Source organism: Dreissena polymorpha, chromosome 5, assembly GCF_020536995.1.
Source record: "Dreissena polymorpha isolate Duluth1 chromosome 5, UMN_Dpol_1.0, whole genome shotgun sequence".
Taxonomy (NCBI): domain Eukaryota; kingdom Metazoa; phylum Mollusca; class Bivalvia; order Myida; family Dreissenidae; genus Dreissena; species Dreissena polymorpha.
Genome location: NC_068359.1, coordinates 45,370,926 through 45,396,673, shown reverse-complemented (window position 1 = coordinate 45,396,673; position 25,748 = coordinate 45,370,926). Strand labels below are relative to the sequence as shown.

Here is a 25,748-nt window from a genome sequence, read left to right as displayed (position 1 = left end):
GCGTTCTATACTTGCCATGGGGGGTGAAAAACTAGGTCAGATATAAATTTTAAATACATTTATAACACTTTGAAAGTCACACATTTTTGCTCAATCATTATGAAACTTGCAAAAGAAATTATTTTGTTATCTTGAGGTCAATGTCAAGTTTGAAAATGGTTCCAGTCAGTTCAAAACATTACTGCCAGAGGGTGGGGCCAGTATATCTTGTATGACTACAGTGAAACATCGTGAAAATGAACAAATCCCATTTTTACCCAATTATCATGAAAGCCAATCATAACTTTTGTTTTTATATATATTGAAGATACCAACTTGATATTTGACATGCATGTGTATCTCATGGAGCTACACATTTTGAGTGGTGAAAGGTCAAGGTCATCCTTCAAGGTCAAAGGTCCAAAAAAAAATAATTCAAAGCGGCGCAGAAGGGGACATAGTGTTTCTGACAAACACATTTTTCAATATTGAAGATAGCAACTTGATATTTGGCATGCATGTGTATCTCATGAAGCTGCACATTTTGAGTGGTGTAAATTCAAGGTCAAGGTCATCCTTCAAGTTCAAAAAAAAATAAAAAAAATTCAAAGCGGCGTTCTCATAAAGCTACACATTTTGAGTGGTGTAAGTTCAAGGTCAAGGTCATCCTTCAAGGTCATAGTCATCCTTCAAGGTCAAAGGTCAAAAAATAAAAAAATTCAAAACGGCGTTCTCGTGAAGCTTCACATTTTGAGTGGTGGAAGGTCAAGGTCATCCTTCAAGGTCAAGGTCATCCTTCAAGGTCAAAGGTAAAAAAATCTAAAAAAATCAAAGCAGCATTCTCATGAAGCTGCACATTTTGAGTGGTGGAAGTTCAAGGTCAAGGTCATCCTTCAAGGTCAAGGTCATCCTTCAAGGTCAAAGGTTAATTTTTTTTTTTTTAATGCAAAGCGGCTTTCTCATGAAGCTGCGCATTTTGAGTGGTGGAAGTTCAAGGTCAAGGTCATCCTTCAAGGTCAAAGTCATCCTTCAAGGTCAAAGGTAAAAAACACTTTTTTTTCAAAGCGGCGTTCTCATGAAGCTGCAAATTTTGAGTGGTGGAAGTTCAAGGTCAAGGTTATCCTTCAAGGTCAAAGGTCAAAAAAAAATTTTTCAAAGCGGCGCAGAAGGAGACATTGTGTTTCCGACAAACACATTTCTTGTTGTTCAGAGGGAATACACCCTATCTCGATTTGACATCAAATAGAAACATATCCCACTGACTTTATAACATCATGCTACAAATTTTCCTAGAGGGAGCTGTAATTTTTTTTTCCCACTAAGAAAAATTTGTAGGGAGTAAAGTTGAGATATAGAGCAAATATAAACACAAATTTCTTTCTTGCTGATATGGCTGAAAAATGAGCTGCATTGAAAAAATAAATAAAAGTAAAAAAGTGTATAAAACGGCGAGAAATACCTGTCACGGCATGAACGTCACCTTCTTGACTATCAAATGAATACCCCCTCTGTGATTGAAACCCTTGACAAATTACCATTGGCAAATTTTTGTTGTTGAGGGGGGGGGGGGGGGGGGGGGGGGATGGATACACGTTATACATTTTACAAACAAACATGTCTTGGACAATTGAGAGACTCTACCATTTACCCAGCATTTTTGGTTTTAATCTTGCAAAGTGAACAAAAAGAAAATACTCAATCATTAAATGACAAAACAGGATACCATGACAAAAATATTTAAAGGGACCTTTTCACAGATTTTGGCATGTCTTAGAGTTTAACATTAAATGCTTTAAATTGATCAATGTAAACATTTGAACTTAATAGTTGTAGTAAAAACCAAGAATACAATTAAAGAAAGAAAAAAGTGGTCCTCAATTGGACTGGAACCACTTACCCTTGGAGTAAAAGTCTAGCACCTTAAACACTCGGAAATAAGTGCTGACACAGTGAGTGTTGTTGTTTTAGCTTTTGTGATCGCCTTTTGTCCATTGTGCTTCGTGCGGCGTCAACATTTGCTTTGTTAACACTCTAGAGGCCACATTTATTGTCCAATCTTCATGAAATTTGGTCTGAAGATTGGTCTCAGTAATATCTTGGATGAGTTAAAAAATGGTTACGTTTGCTTGAAAAACATGGCTGCCAAGGGGCATTTTTCCTTATATGCAGGCTATATATGGCTATAGTAAAATCTTGTTAACACTCTAGAGGCCACATTTATTGTCCGATCGTCATGGAACATTGTCAGAAGATTTATACCAACAATATCTTGGACAAGTTTAAAAATGATGCTGGTTGGTTGAAAAACATGGCCGCCAGGGGGCGGGGCATTTTTCCTTATATGGCTATAGTAAAACCTTGTTAACACTCTAGAGGCCACATTTATTTTCCGATCTTCATGAAACTTGGTAAGAAGATTTGTCCCAAGGATATCTTGGATGAGTTCCAAAATGGTTTTGGTTGCTTTAAAAACATGGCCACCAGGGGACGGGGCATTTTTCCTTATATGGCTATATATGGCTATAGTAAAACCTTGTTAAGACTCTAGAGGCCACATTTATTGTCCAATCTTTATGAAATTTGGTGAGAAGATTGGACTCAATGATATCTCGGATGAGTTTGAAAATGGTTGCGTTTGCTTGAAAAACATGGCTGCCAAGGGGCGGGGCAATTTTCCTTATATGGCAATACATGTATATGGCTATAGTAAAATCTTGTTAACACTATAGGGGCCACATTTAGGGTGTACATGTATATGGCTATAGTAAAATCTTGTTAACACTATAGGGGCCACATTTATTGTCCAATCTTCATCAAACTTGGTCAGAAGATTCATTCTTACAATATCTTGGATGAGTTAAACAAATGATGCCGGTTGGTTGAAAAACATGGCCGCCAGGGGGCGGGGCATTTTTCCTTATATGGCTATATATGGCTTTAGTAAAACATTGTTAACACTCTAGAGCAGGGATCATATTTTCCCGCAACATCAATCGGTCCGGATTTAAATGGGGAAAAAGTGTCCGAAAATTTATATCCGAAATCATGACAAATTACGTTAAAATATATACCATTGATTTTGCTATTCATGAAGATGGTATAATAAATGTACAAGTTAAATTTCCTGAGGCATTATTTTTAAACGGAACATACGAGTTTTCTCATTTTGTTTTATCATTTGCTATTTCATTGACATTGGTTGTTTCGTGCGCTGTTTTATCTGACTGTTTTTCATCGTTGTCAATATTATTAGTCTGTGTAAATCTATACCGATGTTTTAAATCGTTGTCAACTCGATAATAGCTTACAAACAAATGTCTGTGCGTAGGTTTGTTACTGACAATAACAAAACCAAATAGGCCGATAGTTAAGATGCCACGCATCTAAACTTTCGGTTGTCTGTTATTCAACAACAAACAATAAAGAACACGAATTATTTCGATTCTAACACGATTTTTACTGAAGATTTATACAATGTATATTATTTTTCTTGTGTACTATTTTATGTGAAGTTCCGCCCATAAAAATAACTTTGGGCTGTTCTGTCGATCAGATCCGCGACTATTATTTATTTATTGCCGAATTATTACGCTGGTGGAAAATGTATCGGCATATTTTGTTTAATTACAGCGCGTGCTTTTAGTGTATAAGGTCCGCCCACAATTATTGCAGAATATCCGATTTTCTTCTTTGTTTATATGACAGTTTACTGTATCATGCATGAAATGCACAATTTCCACGAGGATAACATCGAGGTTTGTATCTCCGAAGTAACTGTCAACGATTTTACCTGGACGACTACACCTTACGGACCGATTGTGCTAGGTATAAGCCAGTGAAATTATCGACGAGTTAATTGTTATTGTTTACATTCGGGATTTTCCGCGCATGCGCACTGACTGGTTGGCAAAAACACTGGTTACAGTCACGTAAAACATGTATAAAGGGCTTTTGTTTAGTCAATTAAACGATAAAAAATCCGAAATAAACGGTACAACTCTTATAAACAATAGTGCAAATATATCATATTTAGTACCAATAAATGTATATTCATATGTATAATTTCCTCTTTATAAAAATACAAATTAGTTATTAGCATCAGAGTAAACGTGGTCGGAAGACTAAATACTGACATTACCACACAACAAAACAATAAATTAGCCGTATTATTTTTTATAGTAAGACTTAAAAAAATGATATTTCAAAACTTATCAAACATATATTAATTTGATTATAACTATAAACGGTGTGGTTACTGTTATTGTTCATCAGCGATCGAAAGTGTAATATAAGAGGCGCATAATCAAATATAAAACAAAGCCATAAAAAACAGAATACATTACAATCGTTTAATGTTGTGGTAATATTCTTTTCCATAGAATGAATTTTCGTTTCCTTTCCATTGAATTACAATATTAATAAATTTTAATATACAAATGGAAATAAAACCTGCATCTTGTGAAAATTGAACTGTCTTTGCATGTATATTGAAATCTCATAACAAGTAATAAGGAGTGATACATGTAACAATCTAGCATTTTATGATAAATATATTTATTTAATTTATTTTACGCAAATATTGTTTATCCATTGTGATTGCTTGGTTTCATGATGGTGTTACGTGCACTGCAAGAATGTACAATCTTTACACTAAATTGCCGAGTTTACATTTGCCGGTACCTGCGTTAAATACATCAATTGTGAAGCAGTAATATTGAACAATATTTTAAATTAAAAGTTATAAAGCACTGTATTATTATGATTAAACTGGCTAATATATGAATACACATATTCTCGTTAATCCGTTTCGGACAAATATCTTCTTTTTTAATATGTTAAATTATTTCTTAGCAAATGTTACGCATTTTGGCTTTAAAGGGATCTTTTCACGGTTTGGTAAATTGACAAAATTGAAAAAAGTTGTTTCAGATTCGCCAATTTTCGTTTTAGTTATGATATTTGTGAGGAAACAGTATTACTGAACATTTACCATAGTCCAATATAGCCATTATATGTATCTTTTGACGATTTGAAAACCTAAAAGTTATAAAACGTTGCAACGCGAAATGATTGAATAATTTGGAGAGTTCTGTTGTTGTCGTTTAAATTTACGATACTACAAAGATTGCTTATATAAGGTATAAAATACTCAAACTGTGTAAACCCGGCAGAATAGCCGAGAGGGCTAATGCGTTTTTACTTCAGACTTACTCCTGGACTCCGGGGGTCACTGGTTCGAGCCCTGGTACCGGCTACTTTTTTTTTACTTTTTAAAATTTTATTCTTGATTTTTTACTGGAGCTTTTAAGATCCAATGTTTACATTTATCAATATAAAGCATTTAATGACAAACTTCAAAATATGCCAAAATCTGTGAAAAAGCCCCTTTAATATTTGGCTTGCTCCAAATGACTGCTCAATATGCCAAGAGATGACATGGAAGTATCATAAAGTCTGCCACATGTGGTCTTTGCAGGGACCCAATAAAAGTACAGGTCCCTATGTTTATGACACCGGCATGTTTTCTTTGTATTTGTCTGGGCAGTCTCCGATCATAACGAGATAATATGCTTGTGACGAACAACGGTGCAATTAAACACCAGGTTAGAAATGCTGAAACAAAAGTGTCAAGATTGGTGTGCACAATTAAATAAAACAATTAGATTTATGGATTTATTTGTTGTGTAACAAGGTAAGTTTGTACAAATATATTAAGGTTAAAATCAGTTACTATGTGTTGCGAACGAAAAGCGATCTATTTGTTGTTTGTTTTCATCCTTATTTGTGTTCTTTCATTAAATTTAATTTATTCTAAAAGAATTTCCATTTCTGAAATATTGAATCTAAAATGGACGTGAAGATGTGTTTAGTAGAGATTTTTGTGGTAACCACATACCAAGCTAGTAGATAGTGTTCCACTCCAGAGCTCGTTTTTAGTAAAAACAAATAATAACAACAATATATTCGTTCCAAAAATGAATGTCCACGCATGCTTATGTTTTATTCAGACATAAATAGTAAAATTATATTTGATACAGTTCATGATTATCAATAGAAACGATGATTATGTCAACCTTCTCTATATGCGCTTATATGAATTCCACCTCTTTTTGCCAACCAGTAGGCGGAGTCTAAACTTTGCAGGTGCGTGTGACGTCACGCGTTAACTCGTCTATTGATATTGACACGGGGTTATTCACGCGTGACTAAAACACAGCCGCGCGAATCTTCGCTGCTTGGGGCCATACTAGTCGGCTGATGTGCAATAATCTGGTCCTGACCAGTTTAGAGACTGCAGCGAATGGTTTATCACACCTAATCGAGATAAGAATGTAATTAGGGTGTGCACTGTGTACTTGATTTCATGACATGGGAATTTCTGCAAACAGAATCAGACCGACTGTTTGGGATTTTCAATCGGTCTTTCATGACCTCAATCGGTCTAGGACCGACAAAACCGACAAAAATATGATCCCTGCTCTAGAGGCCACACATATTGTCCAAATTCATGAAATAATTTGGTCAGAAGATTGGTCTCAATGATATCTTGGATGAGTTCGAAAATGGTTACGTTTGATTCAAAAACATTGCTGCCAAGGGGAGGGGCATTTTTCCCTATGTGGCTTTAGTAAAATCTTGTTAACACTCTAGAGGCCACATTTATTGTCCAATCTTCATGAAACTTGGTCAGAAGATTCAACCCAATAATATCTTGGATGAGTTCAAAACTGATGCCGGTTGGTTGAAAAACATGGCTGCCAGGGAACGGGGCATTTTTCCTTATATGGCTATAGTAAAACACTCTAGAGGCCACATTTATTTTTCGATCTTGATGGAACTTGGTCAGAAGATTTGTCCCAATGATATCTTAGATTTGTTCAAAAATCGTCTCGGTTGTTTTAAAAACATGGCCACCAGGGGGCGGGGCAATTTTTCCTAATATGGCTATATATTACATTAATAAAACCTTATTAACACTTTAGAGGTCACGTTTATTGTCCAATCATCATAAAACTTGGTCAGATGATTTGTCCCAATTATATCTTGGATGAGTTTGAAAACGGTTCCAGTTGGTGGAAAATCATGGCTGCCAAGGAGGCGTGTCATTTTTCCTTATAAGCTATAAGAAAACCTTGTTAACACTCTAGAAGCCATAAATATTGTCCGATCATCATGAAACATTGTCAGAAATTTTTTCCTAATGATATCTTGGACAAGTTCGAAAATGGTTCCAGTTGCTTGAAAAATATGGCCACCAGGGGGCTGGGCATTTTTCCTTATATGGCTTCATGAATCTTCATGAAACTTTGTCAGAATACTTGTTTAAATGATATCTTGGATGTGTATGAAAATGGTTCTGGTCTGTAGAAAAACGTGGCTGCCAGGGTGTTCATTAGTCACGAAAGTTGGTAAGAACATTTTGTTCTTATGACATCTTGGGCTGCTCAGAACAGGTCAGTTCCTTTGAATCTCAGGTGAGCGACTTTGGGCCTTTCAGGCCCTCTTGTATACTTTATATTAGCAATCTTTGTAATTTCACAAAATATTACAATAACAGCGGAACTAACCAAGTAATTCAATCATTTCGTGTTTGTAACGCTTTTCAATTTTCACATTTTTAAATTGTCAAAAGATGCATATCATGGATATTTTAGAGCATTGTAAATGTTCAGTATTACTGTTTCCTTGCAAATATCATAACAACAATGAAAATATGTGAATGTGAAACAATTGTTTTCAATTTTGTCAATTTACCAAAATGTAACAAAGTCCATTTAAAGTGAAATCATTTTTATGCTCCCCACAAAAATTTTTTAGAGGAGCATATTATATATAAGCCGCCGCTTTGTCTGTCCAACCGTGTGTGCGGTTTCCATCCGTGTACAATTATTGTCCGGGCTATTTCTCAGCAACTAATGACCGGAATTCAATGAAACTTTATGGGAAGCTTCACTCTCAAGAGGAGATGTGCATATTATCAGCGGGTTCTGGTCGGATGATTTGTCACAGAGTTATGGCCCTTTGAAATTTTACATTAACCGTACATATAGTGCAATTCTTGTCAGGGCTATTTCTCAGCAACTTATGACCGGAATTCAATGAAACTTTATGGGAAATTTCACTACCAAGAGGAGATGTGCATATTATCAGCGGGTTCTGGTCGGATGTTTTTTCACAGAGTTATGGCCCTTTAAAATTTTCCATTAACTGTACATATAGTGTAATTCTTGTCCGGGCTATTTCTCAGCAACTAATGACCGGAATTCAATGAAACTTTATGGGAAGCTTCACTACCAAGAGGAGATGTGCATATTATCAGCGGGTTCTGGTCGGATGATTTTTCACAGAGTTATGGCCCTTTGAAATTTTATATAAAAAAATTCTTGTCCCCCCAACTACTGTGCCCTCAAGACGTTTCTTTTATCTGAATATAAAGTGCAATATTGTGACAAAAAAAAACCTTTGACGAGCATCACCCGTCTACGACGGTTTTTTGTTCTGTACATGTCTTATTCATTTTTTGTATGCCTCGGTAGATGGCATAAAGCAGTGGCACTGTCTGTCAATCAGTCATTCCATTTTCTGGACTTTTTTTCCTAAACGCTCTCAGATATGGACCATATATTTGGTGTGCAAGTCTACCTACAACACTTACAGAAGAAGTGTGAGTTTCATTCAAGCTCATGACATACAGATGAGATGTGTGTTTCGTTCTGGTTAATTTATTTTTTGCGAAGTTATGGGCCTTGGACTTAAACATTTTCTCTATAATAACCGTTTTCCGGAGTTTTTTTACGAAAGGCTTTCAGATATTTAGCTGATTTTTGGTATGTGAGTCTACCTACATGACTTACAGAATGAAGTGTGACTTTTGTTCCAGTCCATTGATTTTTGGCAAAGTTATGGGACTTGGACTTAACAATTTTCTCGAAAATAGCTGCTGCATTGCTTCAAAACGCAGTAGAGGGCATGGTGTTTCACAAACACAGCTCTTGTTTCAGTATACTGTAGGCTTTTAATGCTGTCAAGCATACATAAATAATTTTGAATGGAAGTATTCATGTTTAGAACAGACTTCCTTGTATATCATAATAGCCATAAGAGTTGTCCTGGATTAGCTTGAAGACTTCACAGTCTGATCCATTTAGACACATCATGCATTTGCATTTAGCCTGATTTTTCCACAACATGCTTCTCACCTATCTGTAGATGGACTGACTGTGAATATCCGGAAGACCATCGAAGGGCGATACAGGGATGTACAGTTTCAGTTGAAGTTTCTCATGCAAGAGTCACTGGTGAGCAATATATGTACCGGTATCCCGGAAAAGCAACCTTTTGGAAAAAAGCCAATAATCTGCTGGTACAAATAAAGCAGACCCATTTGTAATCCTTTCAAAATCACAAACCTTATCACCGTTCTTATTTAACTCAAGCTATCATTGGGTGATACAATGGACCAGCGTTGTTTGTACCGAGGGATAAGTGGGATTTTCTAAACTCGAGTGAATTTCGAGATCAGTCTATTGGAAGTGAACATTTCATTCAGGCAATACAAGCTTGGTGTATTTTTCATTCAGTTCGAGCATGTAATTCCAGTTTAACATATGAAGGCAGCTTTTTTTCCTTCTTTGTAAAGAATCTGTAAAAGGCATTTTCCCAATGGAGGAAAAACAACAAAATTACCAAATGCTGTCAGAAAAATTCCCAAAAGGAAGGAAAGTTTTGTAAATTTTGTTGCAAAAGCACATTATCTGCAAGTGAAAACAATAAATGAGCACTGAAACTGAACATTTTAGCAAATAGGTATGGACAAGAATATCGGGAAGGGTTTGTGCAATTAAGTACCAAAATATTAAAAATACCCATAATTCCATATCTTAAGATTTCACAACACAAATTTCCAAATTTCAGGTGGTTTCAGCATATTTTTATGCCTCTTTTCGAAGAAAAGGATCGGACTGTCCGTCCATCTGTTCGTCTGTCCTTCTGTCCGTATGTCTGTCAGTCTGTCTTTCTGTCACACTTTGCGCTTAGTTCTATGTCTCTTGAGATATAACCTTCATATTTGGTATGCATGTGTATCATGGACGAGGCCTTTCCAAACGCACAAAAAATTTCACCCCTGTGACCTAAACCTTGAACTAAGGGTCTGCATTTAGGTTTTGAAAAATGCTCATAACTTCTATGTCTCTTGAGATATAACCTTCATATTTGGTATGCCTGTGTATATGGACGAGGCCTTTCCATACGCACAAAAAATTTCACCCCTGTGACCTAAACCTTGAACTTAGGGTCTGCGTTTAGGTTTCAAAATCTGCGTTTAAGTTTTGAAAAATGCTCTTAACTTCTATGTCCCTTGAGATATAACCTTCATATTTGGTATGCATGTGTATATGGACGAGGCCTTTCCATAGGCACAAAAATTTTCACCCCTGTGACCTTGACCTTGAACTTAGGGTCTGCATTTAGGTTTCGAAATCTGCGTTTAAGTTTCGAAAAATGCTCATAACTTTTATGTCCCTTGAGATATAACCTTTATATTTGGTATGCATGTGTATATGGACAAGGCCTTTCCATACCCACAAAAAAATTCACCCCTGTGACCTTGACCTTGAACTTAGGGTCCGCGTTTAGGTTTCAAAATCTGCGTTTAAGTTTCAAAAAATGCTCATAACGTCTATGTCCCTTGAGATATAACCTTCATATTTGGTATGCATGTTTATATAGACGAGGCCTTTCCATACGCACACAAGTTTTGACCCCTGTGACCTTGACCTTAAAGTTAGGGTCCGCATTTAGGTTTCCAAATCTGCGTTTAAGTTTCGAAAAATGCTCATATCTTCTATCCAAGCGTTAATAGGGGGCATTATGTCATCCTATATGGTGACAGCTCTTGTTTTAGAATTGACACAGTACTGGTACTTTTTCTTATTGGGTAAAAAATCACTGGAAGGGATGTTGGGCCCTGACAGAGTAGGCTTAGTAAAGACATCCTGTTCTCATGGTAGTAAAAATAGTTACATATTAGGGGAACCTTAATGTTGCATATTTGGGTGGTCTTACAGGTGTCTGTTTGATATAATGAATGAATTTTTTATGCCCCCTTTTGAAGAAAAGGGGGCATATAGTGATCGGACAGTCTGTCTGTCCGTCTGTCTGTCTGTCCGTCTTTCGGTCACACTTTGCGTTAAGGTTTCGAAAAATGCTCATAACTTCTATGTCCCTTGAGATATAACCTTCATATTTGGTATGCATGTGTATATGGACAAGGCCTTTCCATACGCACAACATTTTTTACCCCTGTGACCTTGAACTTGAACTTAGGGTCCGCGTTAAGGTTTCGAAATCTGTGTTTAGATTTCTAAAAATGCTCATAACTTCTAAGTCCCTTGAGATATAACCAAGTGATCTTGACCTTGAAGTTAGGGTCCGAGTTTAGGTTTCGATATTTGCATTTAGCTTTTGAAAAATGCTCATAACTTCTATGTCCCTTGAGATCTAACCTTCATATTTGGTATGCATGTGTATATGGACAAGGCCTTTCCATACAAACACACATTTTTCTACCCCTGTGACCTTGACCTTGAACTTAGGGTCCGCGTTTAGGTTTCAAAATCTGCGTTTAGGTTTCGAAAAATGCTCATAACGTCTATGTCCCTTGAGATATAACCTTCATATTTGGTATGCATGTGTATATGGACAAGGCCTTTCCATACGCACAAACATTTTTACCCCTGTGACCTTGACCTTGAACTTAGGGTCCGCGTTAAGGTTTGAAATCTGCGATTAGGTTTCAAAAAATGCTCATAACTTCTATGTCCCTTGAGATATAACCTTCATATTTGGTATGCATGTGTATATGGACAAGGCCTTTCCATACCCACAAAAAAATTCACCCCTGTGACCTTGACCTTGAACTTAGGGTCCGCGTTTAGGTTTCAAAATCTGCGTTCAAGTTTCAAAAAATGCTCATAACGTCTATGTCCCTTGAGATATAACCTTCATATTTGGTATGCATGTTTATATAGACGAGGCCTTTCCATACGCACACAAATTTTGACCCCTGTGACCTTGACCTTAAAGTTAGGGTCCGCATTTAGGTTTCCAAATCTGCGTTTAAGTTTCGAAAAATGCTCATATCTTCTATCCAAGCGTTAATAGGGGGCATTATGTCATCCTATATGGTGACAGCTCTTGTTTTAGAATTGACACAGTACTGGTACTTTTTCTTATTGGGTAAAAAATCACTGGAAGGGATGTTGGGCCCTGACAGAGTAGGCTTAGTAAAGACATCCTGTTCTCATGGTAGTAAAAATAGTTACATATTAGGGGAACCTTAATGTTGCATATTTGGGTGGTCTTACAGGTGTCTGTTTGATATAATGAATGAATTTTTTATGCCCCCTTTTGAAGAAAAGGGGGCATATAGTGATCGGACAGTCTGTCTGTCCGTCTGTCTGTCTGTCCGTCTTTCGGTCACACTTTGCGTTAAGGTTTCGAAAAATGCTCATAACTTCTATGTCCCTTGAGATATAACCTTCATATTTGGTATGCATGTGTATATGGACAAGGCCTTTCCATACGCACAACATTTTTTACCCCTGTGACCTTGAACTTGAACTTAGGGTCCGCGTTAAGGTTTCGAAATCTGTGTTTAGATTTCTAAAAATGCTCATAACTTCTAAGTCCCTTGAGATATAACCAAGTGATCTTGACCTTGAAGTTAGGGTCCGCATTTAGGTTTCGATATTTGCATTTAGCTTTTGAAAAATGCTCATAACTTCTATGTCCCTTGAGATCTAACCTTCATATTTGGTATGCATGTGTATATGGACAAGGCCTTTCCATACAAACACAAATTTTTCTACCCCTGTGACCTTGACCTTGAACTTAGGGTCCGCGTTTAGGTTTCGAAATCTGCGTTTAGGTTTCGAAAAATGCTCATAACGTCTATGTCCATTGAGATATAACCTTCATATTTGGTATGCATGTGTATATGGACAAGGCCTTTCCATACGCACAAACGTTTTTACCCCTGTGACCTTGACCTTGAACTTAGGGTCCGCGTTAAGGTTTGAAATCTGCGATTAGGTTTCAAAAAATGCTCATAACTTCTATGTCCCTTGAGATATAACCTTCATATTTGGTATGCATGTGTATATGGACAAGGCCTTTCCATATACACACAAATTTTGACCCCTGTGACCTTGACCTTGAAGTTAGGGTCCGCGTTTAGGTTTCGAAATCTGCGTTTAGGTTTTGAAAAATGCTCATAACTTCTATGTCCCTTGAGATATAACCTTCATATTTGGTATGCATGTGTATACGGACAAGGCCTTTCCATACGCACACAAATTTTGACCCCTTTGACCTTGACCTTGAAGTTAGGGTCCGCGTTTAGGTTTCGAAATCTGCGTTTAGGTTTCGAAAAAAGCTCATAACTTTTATCAAGCGTTTATAGGGGGCATAAGTCATCCTATGGTGACAGCTCTTGTTTTCAGATCATTTAATGTTCCGGTGATAAATATTTTCATTCTTAAAAATCAGCAACAATATTTCTTACCTAAACTTCACAATATTTAGGGTGTGTGAAGAAAAGCTATTCAATTCAATTATAGTTTAATATGCTTTTGCGAATTCTATTTGTATCATTGTTTTACATTTTTATTTTTCTGGGGTTTCTTAATATACATTTTTTTATTAGCTAGACACCATCAAATGATAAGATATAGATAAGCATGTCAAGCATAATGTCAGTGACTTTCTTGGTGTTAAGGGCAATAAGTATGTATCTAGTTTTGATTTATTTAGTTTGTAGTATCTTTATACAATGCCACTTTGGATATTACAATCCAAAATATTATTACTTTCTAAGATTAGTTAAATCCACATAAATACTCTAAATCAACGAATATTTCGTAATATATTTCGTAAAATTTAGTTTACCCATAACAAATCAGTGTTTCTCATAGAAATAGCCAATTCACATGAAATATATTGTGACACATCAAATAAAAAAAACACAAGCATTTTGTTTCTCATTAAATCAATGTTACCAGACCACATCTAGCATTTAATTTTTTTGCTATTGCTATAAGGAACACTGATTTTGTATACGTTTACTTTATTTCATGAAATATTTTACAAAATATTTGTTGATTTTAACCCTTTCAGTGCGGGAACCGAATTTTAAAGGCCTTTGCAAACAGTTTGGATCCAGATGAGACGCCACAGAATGTGGCGTCTCATCAGGATCCAAACTGTTTGCTATTCTGATAGTATTCTTTGAAAAAAATAGAAGAAAATGCTAATTTTAGAAATTCTGCAGACGACATTTTAGCAGACGACAAATTTCCCAGCATGCAAAGGGTTAAGTATTTATGTGGCTTTAAACAAGCTGGATATGGTTCTCAATGCCAGAACACGGGAGAGAGCCATGTGACAGATCTTTCGATCGCAGCATCTGATGTCTTCACCACTGACCTGATGGAGCATATTGAAAGGTTGTAACTGGATTAACCCTTTCCCACTTATAGCAAAGTGAAAATTGGTATATGCAAACAGCATAAAACCAGAACAGCCTATGAGTCATTCGCAGTCTGTTCAGGTTTTATGCTGTTTGCTGCTCATCAGTAGCTAAGGGTTGGAAATGAAGCCTTTAAAACTTGAATTGAGTAACAAAGGTATTAAATTAAATTTAACTGTCTAAGGGACTTCAAATGTATCAAAATAGCTAAGGGTTGGAAATGAAGCCTTTAAAACTTGAATTGAGTAATAAAGGTATTAAATTAAATTTAACTGTCTATGGGACTTCAAATGTATCAAAATACACATCTAAGTGGTTAAGGGTTAAATGATCAGTAAGGCTTAAAGTAAAGTGCTTAGCAATTGTTATTGTTACATGTTTGTGTATTATCTGTAATCATGAATTATTAATGATGATTGATAAACTACCATGTCAAAACAAACAAGCGCTGTTTGTAAAACATGCATGCTCCCCATATGGGCTGTCAGTTGTAGTGGCAGCCATTGTGTGAATACGTTTTATGTCACTGTGACCTTGACCTTTGACCTAGTGGCTAGTGACCTGACAATCAATAGGGTTTATCTGCCAGTCATTATCAATGTACCTATGAAGTTACATGATCCTAGGCGTAAGCGTTCTTGAGTTATCATCAGGAAACCATTTTACTGGTTCAAGTCACCGTTAGAGCTGCAACGATTCACTAACAGCTCGATTCGATTCGATTTCGATTTCAGACACTCCAAACCGATTTTTTCGATTTGACTTATCTTCAAACCTAGTTTTATCATATACTCACTCTTATGCCTCAAAATTAACATTTCTGTTCAAATGTGATTTCAATAAAACACATAAAAAAGAATAGCAAATTAGGACTCAATTTTAATAAAAAAACTTCTGACTAGAAGATTGTGTTGATTACACAATAATATTAACAAAATAAATAATCATAAGAACGTATCTGGAATCAGTTGAATGGTAGTACTATCACTATTATACTTTTACCCAAAACCGCCATAAGCATGTCTACCATTGTGCCATGACAGCATCACCTGTTACCTGTAGGACAAATCACATTCTCTAATACACTTAACAAAACTCCAACAGAAATAGAACTACTTTTCTGGCTGGCGACTTGAGTAGTTGCACTTGTGCGACCTCTTAGTCTTGCTAAATCAACATTATGTTTGCGTTTGACATGTTGCATTAGATAAGTGGTTGAGCCGGACTTAGCGTACGCCACATCCGTGAAGCACAGTTTACACTTTGCTTTATCGGTAGGGATACCATCCCGAAACCCAAAATACTGCCACACTTTTGATTTTAGCTTCTAAGGCCCATCTGATAATTTCAATTTGTCGGCAACAACTTGTTCAGCCATTTTGACGCTTTTTCCGAAAGTAGACTGTAACGGGCTTATTGATAGGATGACTAAAGTAATAAGCAACCAATCGCGCGCATCGTAATCACAGGTAAAGATAAAACCTACACCTTCCCGTATCAATAGTCAGAATACAGCGCGCTTTACGTATCTATGTATATATATGTATATAGGTTAAAGAATCGAATCGAATTTGGTAGGTTTGGTATCGTGAGCGAATGCAGCTCTAGTCACCGTGACCTTGACCTTTGACCTATTGACCTGAAAATCAATAGGGGTCATCTGTGAGATATGATCAATGTACCTATGAAGTTTCATGATCCTAGGTGTAGGCTTTCCTGAGTTATCATCCGGAAACCATTTTACTGTGTCAAGTCGCTGTGACCTTGACGGTTTACCTAGTGACCTGACAATCAATAGGGGTCATCTGCGAGTCATGATCAATATACCTATGAAGTTTCATGATCCTAGCTAGGCATAAGCGTTCTTGAGTTATCATCCGGAAACAATTTAACTGGTTCGAGTCACCGTGACCTTGACCTTTGACCTAGTGACCTGAAAATCAATAGGACTCATCTGCGAGTCATGATGAATGTACCTATGAAGTTTCATGATCCTAGGCATAAGCGTTATTGAGTTATCATTTGGAAACCATTTTACTGGTTCGAGTCACCGTGACCTTGACCTTTGACCTAGTGACCTGAAAATCAATAGGGGTCATCTGTTAGTCATGATCAATGTACCTATGAAGTTTCATTATCCTAGGCGTAAGCGTTCTTAAGTTATCATCCGGAAACCATTTTACTGGTTCGAGTCACCGTGACCTTGACCTTTGACCTATTGACCTGAAAATCAATAGGGGTCATCTGTGAGTTATGATCAATGTACCTATGAAGTTTCATGATCCTAGGTGTAGGCTTTCCTGAGTTATCATCCGGAAACCATTTTACTGTGTCAAGTCGCTGTGACCTTGACGGTTTACCTAGTGACCTGACAATCAAGAGGGGTCATCTGCGAGTCATGATCAATATACCTATGAAGTTTCATGATCCTAGCTAGGCATAAGCGTTCTTGAGTTATCATCCGGAAACAATTTAACTGGTTCGAGTCACCGTGACCTTGACCTTTGACCTTGTGACCTGAAAATCAATAGGACTCATCTGCAAGTCATGATGAATGTACCTATGAAGTTTCATGATCCTAGGCATAAGCGTTATTGAGTTATCATTTGGAAACCATTTTACTGGTTCGAGTCACCGTGACCTTGACCTTTGACCTAGTGACCTGAAAATCAATAGGGGTCATCTGTGAGTCATGATCAATGTACCTATGAAGTTTCATTATCCTAGGCGTAAGCGTTCTTAAGTTATCATCCGGAAACCATTTTACTGGTTGGAGTCACCGTGACCTTGACCTTTGACCTAGTGACCTGAAAATCAATAGGGGTCATCTGTGAGTCATGATCAATGTACCTATGAAGTTCATGATCCTAGGCGTAAGCGTTCTCGAGTTATCATCCAGAAACCATTCGGTGGACGGACGGACGGACCGATATGTGCAAAACAAATTATACCCCCTCTTCTTCGAAGGGGGGCATAAAAAGTAAAAGGAAAACCACAAAATAATACCCCTGTTATTTGTTTATTAAATCTTTAGTGATATATCAAACAGCAGAATGGGCTTTACTTTAAAAAAATATCTTTAACAATAATCTTTTTATTCTCCCCCAAAATTTATTTTGGGGGGAGCATATAGTCGCCGCTTCATCTGTCCGTCCGTATGTCCATCTTTTTGTCTGGGCTATTTCTCAGCAACTAATGACCGGAATTCAATGAAACTTTATGGGAAGCTTCACTACCAAGAGGAGATGTGCATATTATCAGCGGGTTATCGTCGGATGATTGTTTACAGAGTTACGGCCCTTTGAAATTTTCTATGAAAAAATTATTGTCCCCCCAACTACTGTGCCCTCAAGATGTTTCCTTTTATCTGAATATATAGTGCAATATTGTGACAAAAAAAACTTTGGGGAGCATCACCCATCTCCGACGGTTTCTTGTTTGTTTTTGTTAAACAAATATTCATCTACCTGTCTATTCAGAATGTCGGCCCAGGGTAACGTCCAGGGTTTTCTGCACCTTGTGAAAGGTTATAGTCGCTGGACAGAGGCTAAAACACAGACTTTCAAGCACTTCACTGCAGAATACCCGAATATAGTGATGCAAGTGGACACCAACCTGTTGAATATCAAGGCAAACAACTGGTAGGGTGTTTTTTTAGTAATAACGTATTTATTAAAGATGAAGTGCAAAGAAAGCCAAAGGCTTATTGAAATGCTCTTCAGTCTATTTCCCGGGTAAAACTAGTACTTGGTGTCAGAGCTCCAGATAAGGATTTAGTCTAAAGGGTACATGTATTTCACCCCCTGGTATTATTGTTAAAGCGTATTTTACTCCTTTGTTTCAGCCATAAAGGGTATTTAGGAATATTTAGGGGTATTTTCCATCGAAAACTGACTGGGTTTTTTATCTAGAAATATTATTATTTGTTATTTATATTATTAAATGCGAACAGAATGAATTTAAAATGACTATAATTATGAACAGACTTTCTTTAAAAATATTCCCGCAGGAGCCGCTGGTCGCTTAAAACGTCCCTTTTTTGATCCACAAACATGATGGGCCGCCATTTTTATTACAAGTTGACTTACTTTTGATTCAAAGGTTAGCTTACACTAAAAAGTCAACTTGATAATTGGTTAAACCGGTTACGCACTTTAATCGATTTAAAATACTACCAAGATTTGTATTACGTTTTGTTACGTACTGGGCCAATTTTTAATGCGTTTTTTTATTTTTTCAATGCGTATATACGCAGATACGCCTCTTATCTGGAGCTCTGCTTGGTGTCTTTTGAGGAGATCTATAGAACCCTAGAACCCTTCTTCAGTGAGATCAAACCCACAATATCCCAGTCGCAAGATGTACACCGTATACACTAAACCATGGCGACTTATATTTTTCTAATTTCTGATTTCCCCCTTTGCGAGTACTAGTGTTTTATATGGCTGTTTAAAAATTACTTATCTATAAAAAAAATCACAAAGCTTTCTTATATTTTTAAAGAAAGTTTTCATATAATGGGGTTAAATTGAGTTGTTATGTTATTATGTTTAAAATTATTTAACAATGTTAACGTCATAATAATAAAAATAAACTCTATAATGGTACTATAATGGTACTTTATATTGTTTGGTTTAAGAAGAATGAGGTCCAGTAAAATCTGGTGAGGTCGGTAAATTTTAAAAGTTATCGGACCTCATGACCGGTAAGAATTTTCTCATGGGTCGGTATACTGGGAACATATCCGACTGGTGGGTGTAGGAAAACAATGTCTGCTCAATATTTCTAAATTGTTAAATCCAACTCATCAAAATATCTAAGTACAGATTAACATCTACTCTAACTTATTATGAATATCTTAATACATTACAATGTTTCCGCTAAATATCCCAATGTGGTTTCCTGCTAACATTCTGATGTCATCTCAGAAAACTTCAATGTGATGGCATCAAAAGGCGCAGGAAACCGTTATTAAGTGTAGTGCTGGTCACAGAATAATGCACATCCAGACTGAAACAAGTCCTTGTACAGAAATTTCAAATATTTGGGAAATTTTGGGAAAAATCCAATTTCCGGATTGGGAATATTTTCACGCAAAAAGTCCACTGATTTGTGATTTGTTTTTAAATATAACTCTTTATAATATTCAATTCTAAGAACAACATAAAAACAAACAGTTACATACTTTTAAGATGTATTTTAAATAAAATTAAGATATATTAATAACTAGACACTTATTTATTTATTTTTCCAATTGGGAATTTTTTTAACAATTTTGCTTTGGGAATAGCTCAGTTTAACAGGCATGTAGATACAGCTGAAAAAGGCCTGTCAAACATGTTTTGTAAGCGCTTGTTCACATGTGACATGGCAGGAAAAACAATTAATAAAGAATTTAAAGGCATAAACCACAGATAAGATAACAGTCTGTTCTTTTCAGTTACTCAAACATTTAAAACCTAGATTCTGTAGCTATGTGTGTAACTGAGGAAAGTGACCATAATTATTGTCAGTTCATGTAACATGTGCTTTATAATTAACTCTTCCAGTGCTGGAACCGAATTTTGAAGGCCTTTGCAAATAGTTTGGATCCAAATGAGGATCAGGATCCCAACTGTTTGCTATTCTGATAGTATTCTTTGAAAAAAATCAAAGAAAATGCTAATTTTAGAAATTCAGCAGACAACATTTTAGCAGACGACAAATTTCCCAGCATGCAAAGGGTTAATGTATTTAACAAATAAACTGATTTAAGCAGCGATCTGAGAAAACAGGCTTTAATGCATATGGGTATTGTTGTCCCAGATTAGCCTGTCCGGTCCTTACAGTCTAATCAGGGACAACACTTTCCGTCTGAACTTGATTTTTGCTAAGAGGAGACTTCCTCAAACAAAAAATACAACGAAAGCGGAAAGTGACTTCTGATTAACCTTTGCAAACTGTACAGGCTTATCCTGGATAACAGTTTACACACATGCATTAAGCCCTGTATTCCCACAATAAAGCTCATATTTTAGTACCCTGGTGTTAACCTGGAATCTCGAGGTGGAGGGTGAGAGCTCGGTGGTCCCAGACATACGACTGGAAGTGGTAGTACCAGAGTCTGGTAAGCACAAGGCTGTAGTGTGCGCAGTCTAGGAAATTAAGATGGCGGCACTGCGTTAAGTATAGGGGATTAGTTTGAATCTATTTTAGCATCATTTGCATTGAAAGCCTGAGGCTTAATGAAACTCTCGAGTCAGTTTTCTGTGCATAACCAGCATTAGTCGCCTCTTACCTTGTCTCTAGGTGGAAACCTTACCCACATCGCTGCGGCGACCTCTGAAGAATAGGATATTGATGGTCTTATCAGGCCTATTTCAAGACTGGGTTGGAAACCGTAGAATTTCAGGCAAATAAATGCAGTAAAACTAATAAATGGGAGCACAAATTAGAATGTCAACTCTTTGGAAAAGTGCATTATTTATTGATTTGTGATGATTTTTTACCTATACCTGTAAAGTTAATGATTTTAAATAGGTAGAATTACATCTTTAATTCACTTTTTTTTTAAGGTGGATTTTTAAATTGTATGAGTTTAGAAAATGTGGATAGAAATACATCTAAATGCCTTTTTTCAGTGCAAGAAAAACAAAAAGACTTCCTTGAAAGTGTAGATGAGAATTTCCAGCTGATGCTGCAAAGGCTTGGAATTGAGGCTTCTATTAACAGCTTAATTGAAACAGTGAAATGAAGTATGAGAACCATTTCAAATTAAGACTATATTTCAACTTCAAATCAGCTACTTCAACCTGAAATTTGTCAGAGCCATCCTGCTGAAGTAATCAAAAGTTTTAAAGTAAGAAAGCAATCAGAATCTAATGGCTGAATAGTCCTCAATGTTTAAAGTTCGACACAAAGGCAGCAGCTTAAAGCTCATAGTTGTATAGTTCAAGTTTGTTTGTTTTATTATGCCCCACTTTCGAAACAAGCCATGTATATTGATTTGCACATGTCTATTGGTCAGTAGGTCTGTTGGTAGGAAGGTCAGTCGATTGGCCATTTTGTTTCTGTACGATATCTATGAGAAGGCTCATACCTGCAACAATGCATATAAAAATGATGGTGACTTGGACGGAAAGAAGGATAGGTATTGATTTTTAGGTCAAAAGGTCAAGGTGACGGGGTTGTCACATTTATTTGTTTTCGCACGATATCTTGGTAATTGTTTGACCTTAGATCAAGCATATTTGCAGTGGTTACTTCTGCTAAATGAAGGAAGCCTATTGATTTTAAGGTCATCAGGTCAAAGGTTAATGTCAATGATTTCTTGGTAATGCGTTGACCTTAGATCAAGCATATTTATATAGTGGTTACTTCTGCTAAAGAAAGGAAGCCTATTGATAATGAGGTCATCAGGTCAGAGGTTAATGTCAATGTGTCTTTTAACAGGAAATTTGTTTAGGCACTAATTTTGAGAATGCTCATTTCTTTTCCTCCTGATATCAAAAGAAAAAAGAATTCAATAATATTTTCTGCTTTTTTACATTTCTCTTCAATATTGTCTACCCTTTTCACATGTAAACTAAACACTTACAGTTCGACTTCTGACCACACTGTTTACAGTCGAAACTCCACAGAACGGAGTGGAATTACTATAAGTGTCACATCAACCTAATTGTTTTCCAATCCAAAGCACATTTGAAAATTTGTACCTGTATATTTAAAATGATGTTCAAACTAAACGAAAACACCTATCGATGTTGATGTAAACAGGACGAAGGCCTAGGTCTCAGGAGCTTGTCAAAGTTAACTTGTTTCTGCACAATATCTCCGGAATGCTTTGACCTAAGATAATTCAAATTTGAAGTAAAATTAGTGACATTGTTCAGAATAGTATCTGCCTATCTTGCATGTTTTAGTTTTTGTATTTTTTGTTCACAATTAGTGAAATAGTTCGGAATAGTTTCTACCCATCTTGCATGTTTAAATTGTTGTATTTTTGTTCACAATTAGTGAAATTGTTCAGAATAGTTTCTACCCATCTTGCATGTTTAAATTGTTGTATTTTTGCTCACAATTAGTGACATTGTTCAGAATAGTTTCTGCCCATCTTGCATGTTTTAACTGTTGTATTTTATGTTCACCTCTTAAAAAGCTCCTAAACTGCATAAAATGGAAGTTATTCCACATTTGTAATAATGTGGGTATTGACTTGTGTGCATGAGCATTTTTATGAATATGAATCTTGTGTGAAATCTGACTTTATTGTTTTCCTCAAATTTTGTAAGGTGGTATTCATGTCAATAAAAGTTATGTACCTTTGTTATTATTAATTTCGTAATAAATTAAGTATTAGAAATACTAATTATTGCATTACAAGAGAAGTTTTATCGAAGAGTTTCAGTATAAAAAGCTGAAGAAAGGAAGACAATTTCAGTAGTCTGCCGAACAAAGAATACATTGATCTGAATCACAAAATGCTTGTCCAGGGGGTAGAATTCATGTAAGGCTGTTTCTAAAACACTGCATTTATCGTAAATATTTTATAGCAAATTGAATTAAGTCATTTTTTAGTGAATTTAAAATAAAAACTGTGTATCACAAAAAAAGAAATAAGACCTTCAACATAAATTATCTCAGTATTTTATAGATATATATCGATGGTCCCAATTCAAAATGCCGAACCTACATTTTTTGGCATTTCGCGATTTTGATACTGTGCAAAGCGGGAAATCAATGCGCATATACCACCAAAATAACTAACTAGTTAACCAATCGCAACAGCTCCAAAAAGTCATGTGATGTAATGACGAACCGCAATTGATTGAAGTCAAAATGACGAAGCTACAAAAAAATGTAACTTCGGCATTTTGCGTGCTAATTAATGCATAAAAGTATCAATATAGCCATGTATTTTTAAGGAAAATTGACGAAACGTAAACTTTTGCTGATATAATAATTTAATGATGTACATTTTATAGCATTGATGAACGCAAAAAGAGATCAAAATAATATAAAATGTTGAGGCCTTAACTTAGTAACTTGTGGCTACAACTCATAGCTTGTTCCTTGAGGTATCAACATAATAAGTTGTTCCTTCAACTTAATAACTTCTGGCCGCAAGTTACTAAGCTGAGACCACAACTTAATTAGTTGTGGAAACAACTTACTAAGTTTGGACGACAACATAGTTTAACCAATCAGATAGGCCGTTTCATCTTTACCGTTTTATCACTGTTAGTACCCTTATACTCGAACTATTGTGTGTTCGGGTTCAAGCGCCGGTTTGAGCACTATCTCTGTAAGCCATGGATCCCGGGATTTAGCCCCTGTTTGAGCACTTGCCTTGTTAGCGACTGGGTTCAGGGTTCCATCCCCGGTCTGAGCACTAGCAACATAAGCGTCGGTTCCCGGTTTCGAGTCCCGAAGCACTCGCTTCATAAGAGAGTGGTCCATGGTTTTGGATTCTAATCCGGGACCCTTCTTGTAAAGGGCGACTGCTCTGACAGGGGCTTGATCCCGGAAAACCATCGCTTACGAGGCGAGTGCTAGATGCCTAAGTTTTCGACGGTCCCTGGGTTCGAATCACGGTAAGAGCACTAGTCCTTAAAGCTAATTTGGAGTTTTCGACGGTCCCGGGGTCCGAATCACTGAACGAGCACTAACCATGAAAGAATCTTTGCGTCTCTAGATCGAGCCTCGGTTTGAAGACTTACCCTATAAGCGAAGGCTTGAATTCCGATGTGCGAACTTGCACCAACAGTGACAGGTCCCGGAATCGAGCCCCAGTCTGAGTACTAGCCCTGAAAGCTATGGAACCCGGGTTCAAGCCTGTGTCTTACCACTTGCCCAGTAAGGGAATGATCCCGGTTGCGACCCTCAGTCTGAGCGTTCGCACCGAAAGCTACGGGTTCACACAGGGACTCGAACCAAACAGCCGTCGCTAACATACCATACTGAGCAATCGCCTTCTAAGCGACCGGTTGCCAAAATAAGCACTAGCTCCGTAAGCAACATTTCCTGGTTTCGAGTCCCAAAATGAGAGCTCGCCTCGCAAGCTATGGGTGTTGGGTTCGAGCGCCGGTCTGAGCACTAGCCATGTAAGCTATAAATCCCGCTTTTTTGGGGTCCGGCGCTAAGACTAGGACTTGGATCAGGGTCCGTTCGCTTAAATGTTAAGTACTTAAACCGGGATTTGATCCCGGGCCCATAGCATACAGGGTGAGTGCTCAGGCAGGGCCTCCAAATCGGGACCCGTAACGTAAGGTGCGAATACTCAGACTAGGGTCCCAGTCGCTTACAGGGAAATTCCTTAGACTGGGGCTAAAACCCAAAGAACCGTCGTTTAAAAGAAGAGCTATCAGGCCTGGATTCGAAACCGGAATCCGTCGCTTATGTGGCTAGTTTTCACACCAGGGTTCAAAACCTGAACCCAGTCGCTAACTTGGCGATTGCTCAGATAGGGGCTCAAATCTGGAATCCATGGCGTACATGGCAAGTGCTCAGACAGGGCTCGAACTGCGGATCTATAGCTAACAGAAATAGTGCTCAGACCGGCGCTCGAACCCGAGCACCTAGTAGTATAAGGGGTAGTAATTGTGATAAAACGGTAAAGATGAAACGGCCAATCTGATTGGTTAAACTTAAAGTAGTGACCTTAACTTAGTTAGTTGGACCCACAAGTTATTTAGTTGAGGCAACAACTTATAAGTTGTGGGAACAAGTTATGAAGTTGTCGCCACAAGTTTCTAAGCTGAGGCCTCGACTTAATAAGTTGTTCCCGCAAATTATTAAGTTGAAGTAATAACTTAAATGAACAAATTACAAAGTTGAGACCACAACTTAATAAGTTTTGGGAACAAGTTATGAAGTTGTAGCCACACGTTATTAAGCTGAGGCCTCAATTTAATAAGTTGTGGGGACAACGTACTTAGTTGTTTCCACAAGTTATTAAGTTAAAGCCACAACTTATGAAGTGGTTCCCAAAACTTTATAAGTTGTTCCCACAAGTTACTAGGTTGAGGCCACAATATAAATAAAGAATTGCGGTTGTCACTTCTGTGCCACCGTGTAAAACAGAAAAAAACACGCATTGCTTTGCTATATTTAATGGAAAACAGTGGAATAATTAATTCTATTGAAACAAAATCCATTACAATTAGCTGTCCAATTTGCCGAAGCATCACATAAATGCAAGTCTAAATGACGAAGATACATTTTACAGCAGATTTATTAACTTAACGTCAAAATAATTTCA

The 25,748-nt window shown here is 36.9% G+C and overlaps 2 protein-coding genes across 5 annotated transcripts in view; both read left to right on the top strand.

Annotated features, from left to right (window-relative positions):
• LOC127880525 (centromere protein P-like) overlaps nucleotides 1-22,813 on the top strand; it is a 56,535-nt gene extending 33,722 nt beyond the window's left edge. For 3 of the 4 annotated variants that reach the window (XM_052427838.1, XM_052427840.1, XM_052427839.1), the window contains exons 5-9: nucleotides 9,190-9,278; nucleotides 14,404-14,486; nucleotides 17,989-18,150; nucleotides 20,527-20,615; nucleotides 21,130-22,813. In XM_052427838.1, coding sequence (XP_052283798.1) covers nucleotides 9,190-9,278; nucleotides 14,404-14,486; nucleotides 17,989-18,150; nucleotides 20,527-20,615; nucleotides 21,130-21,242 — 536 coding nt within the window. In that variant the 3' untranslated portion in view covers nucleotides 21,243-22,813. Of the gene's footprint in view, nucleotides 1-9,189; nucleotides 9,279-14,403; nucleotides 14,487-17,988; nucleotides 18,151-20,526; nucleotides 20,616-20,797; nucleotides 20,907-21,129 lie in introns of those variants that run through there. The other variant, XM_052427841.1, reaches the window with a different exon arrangement.
• The window catches only part of LOC127880509 (uncharacterized), a 207,025-nt gene that overhangs the window by 9,130 nt on the left and 172,147 nt on the right, over nucleotides 1-25,748 (top strand). The gene's annotated exons all lie outside the window — the stretch shown is intronic.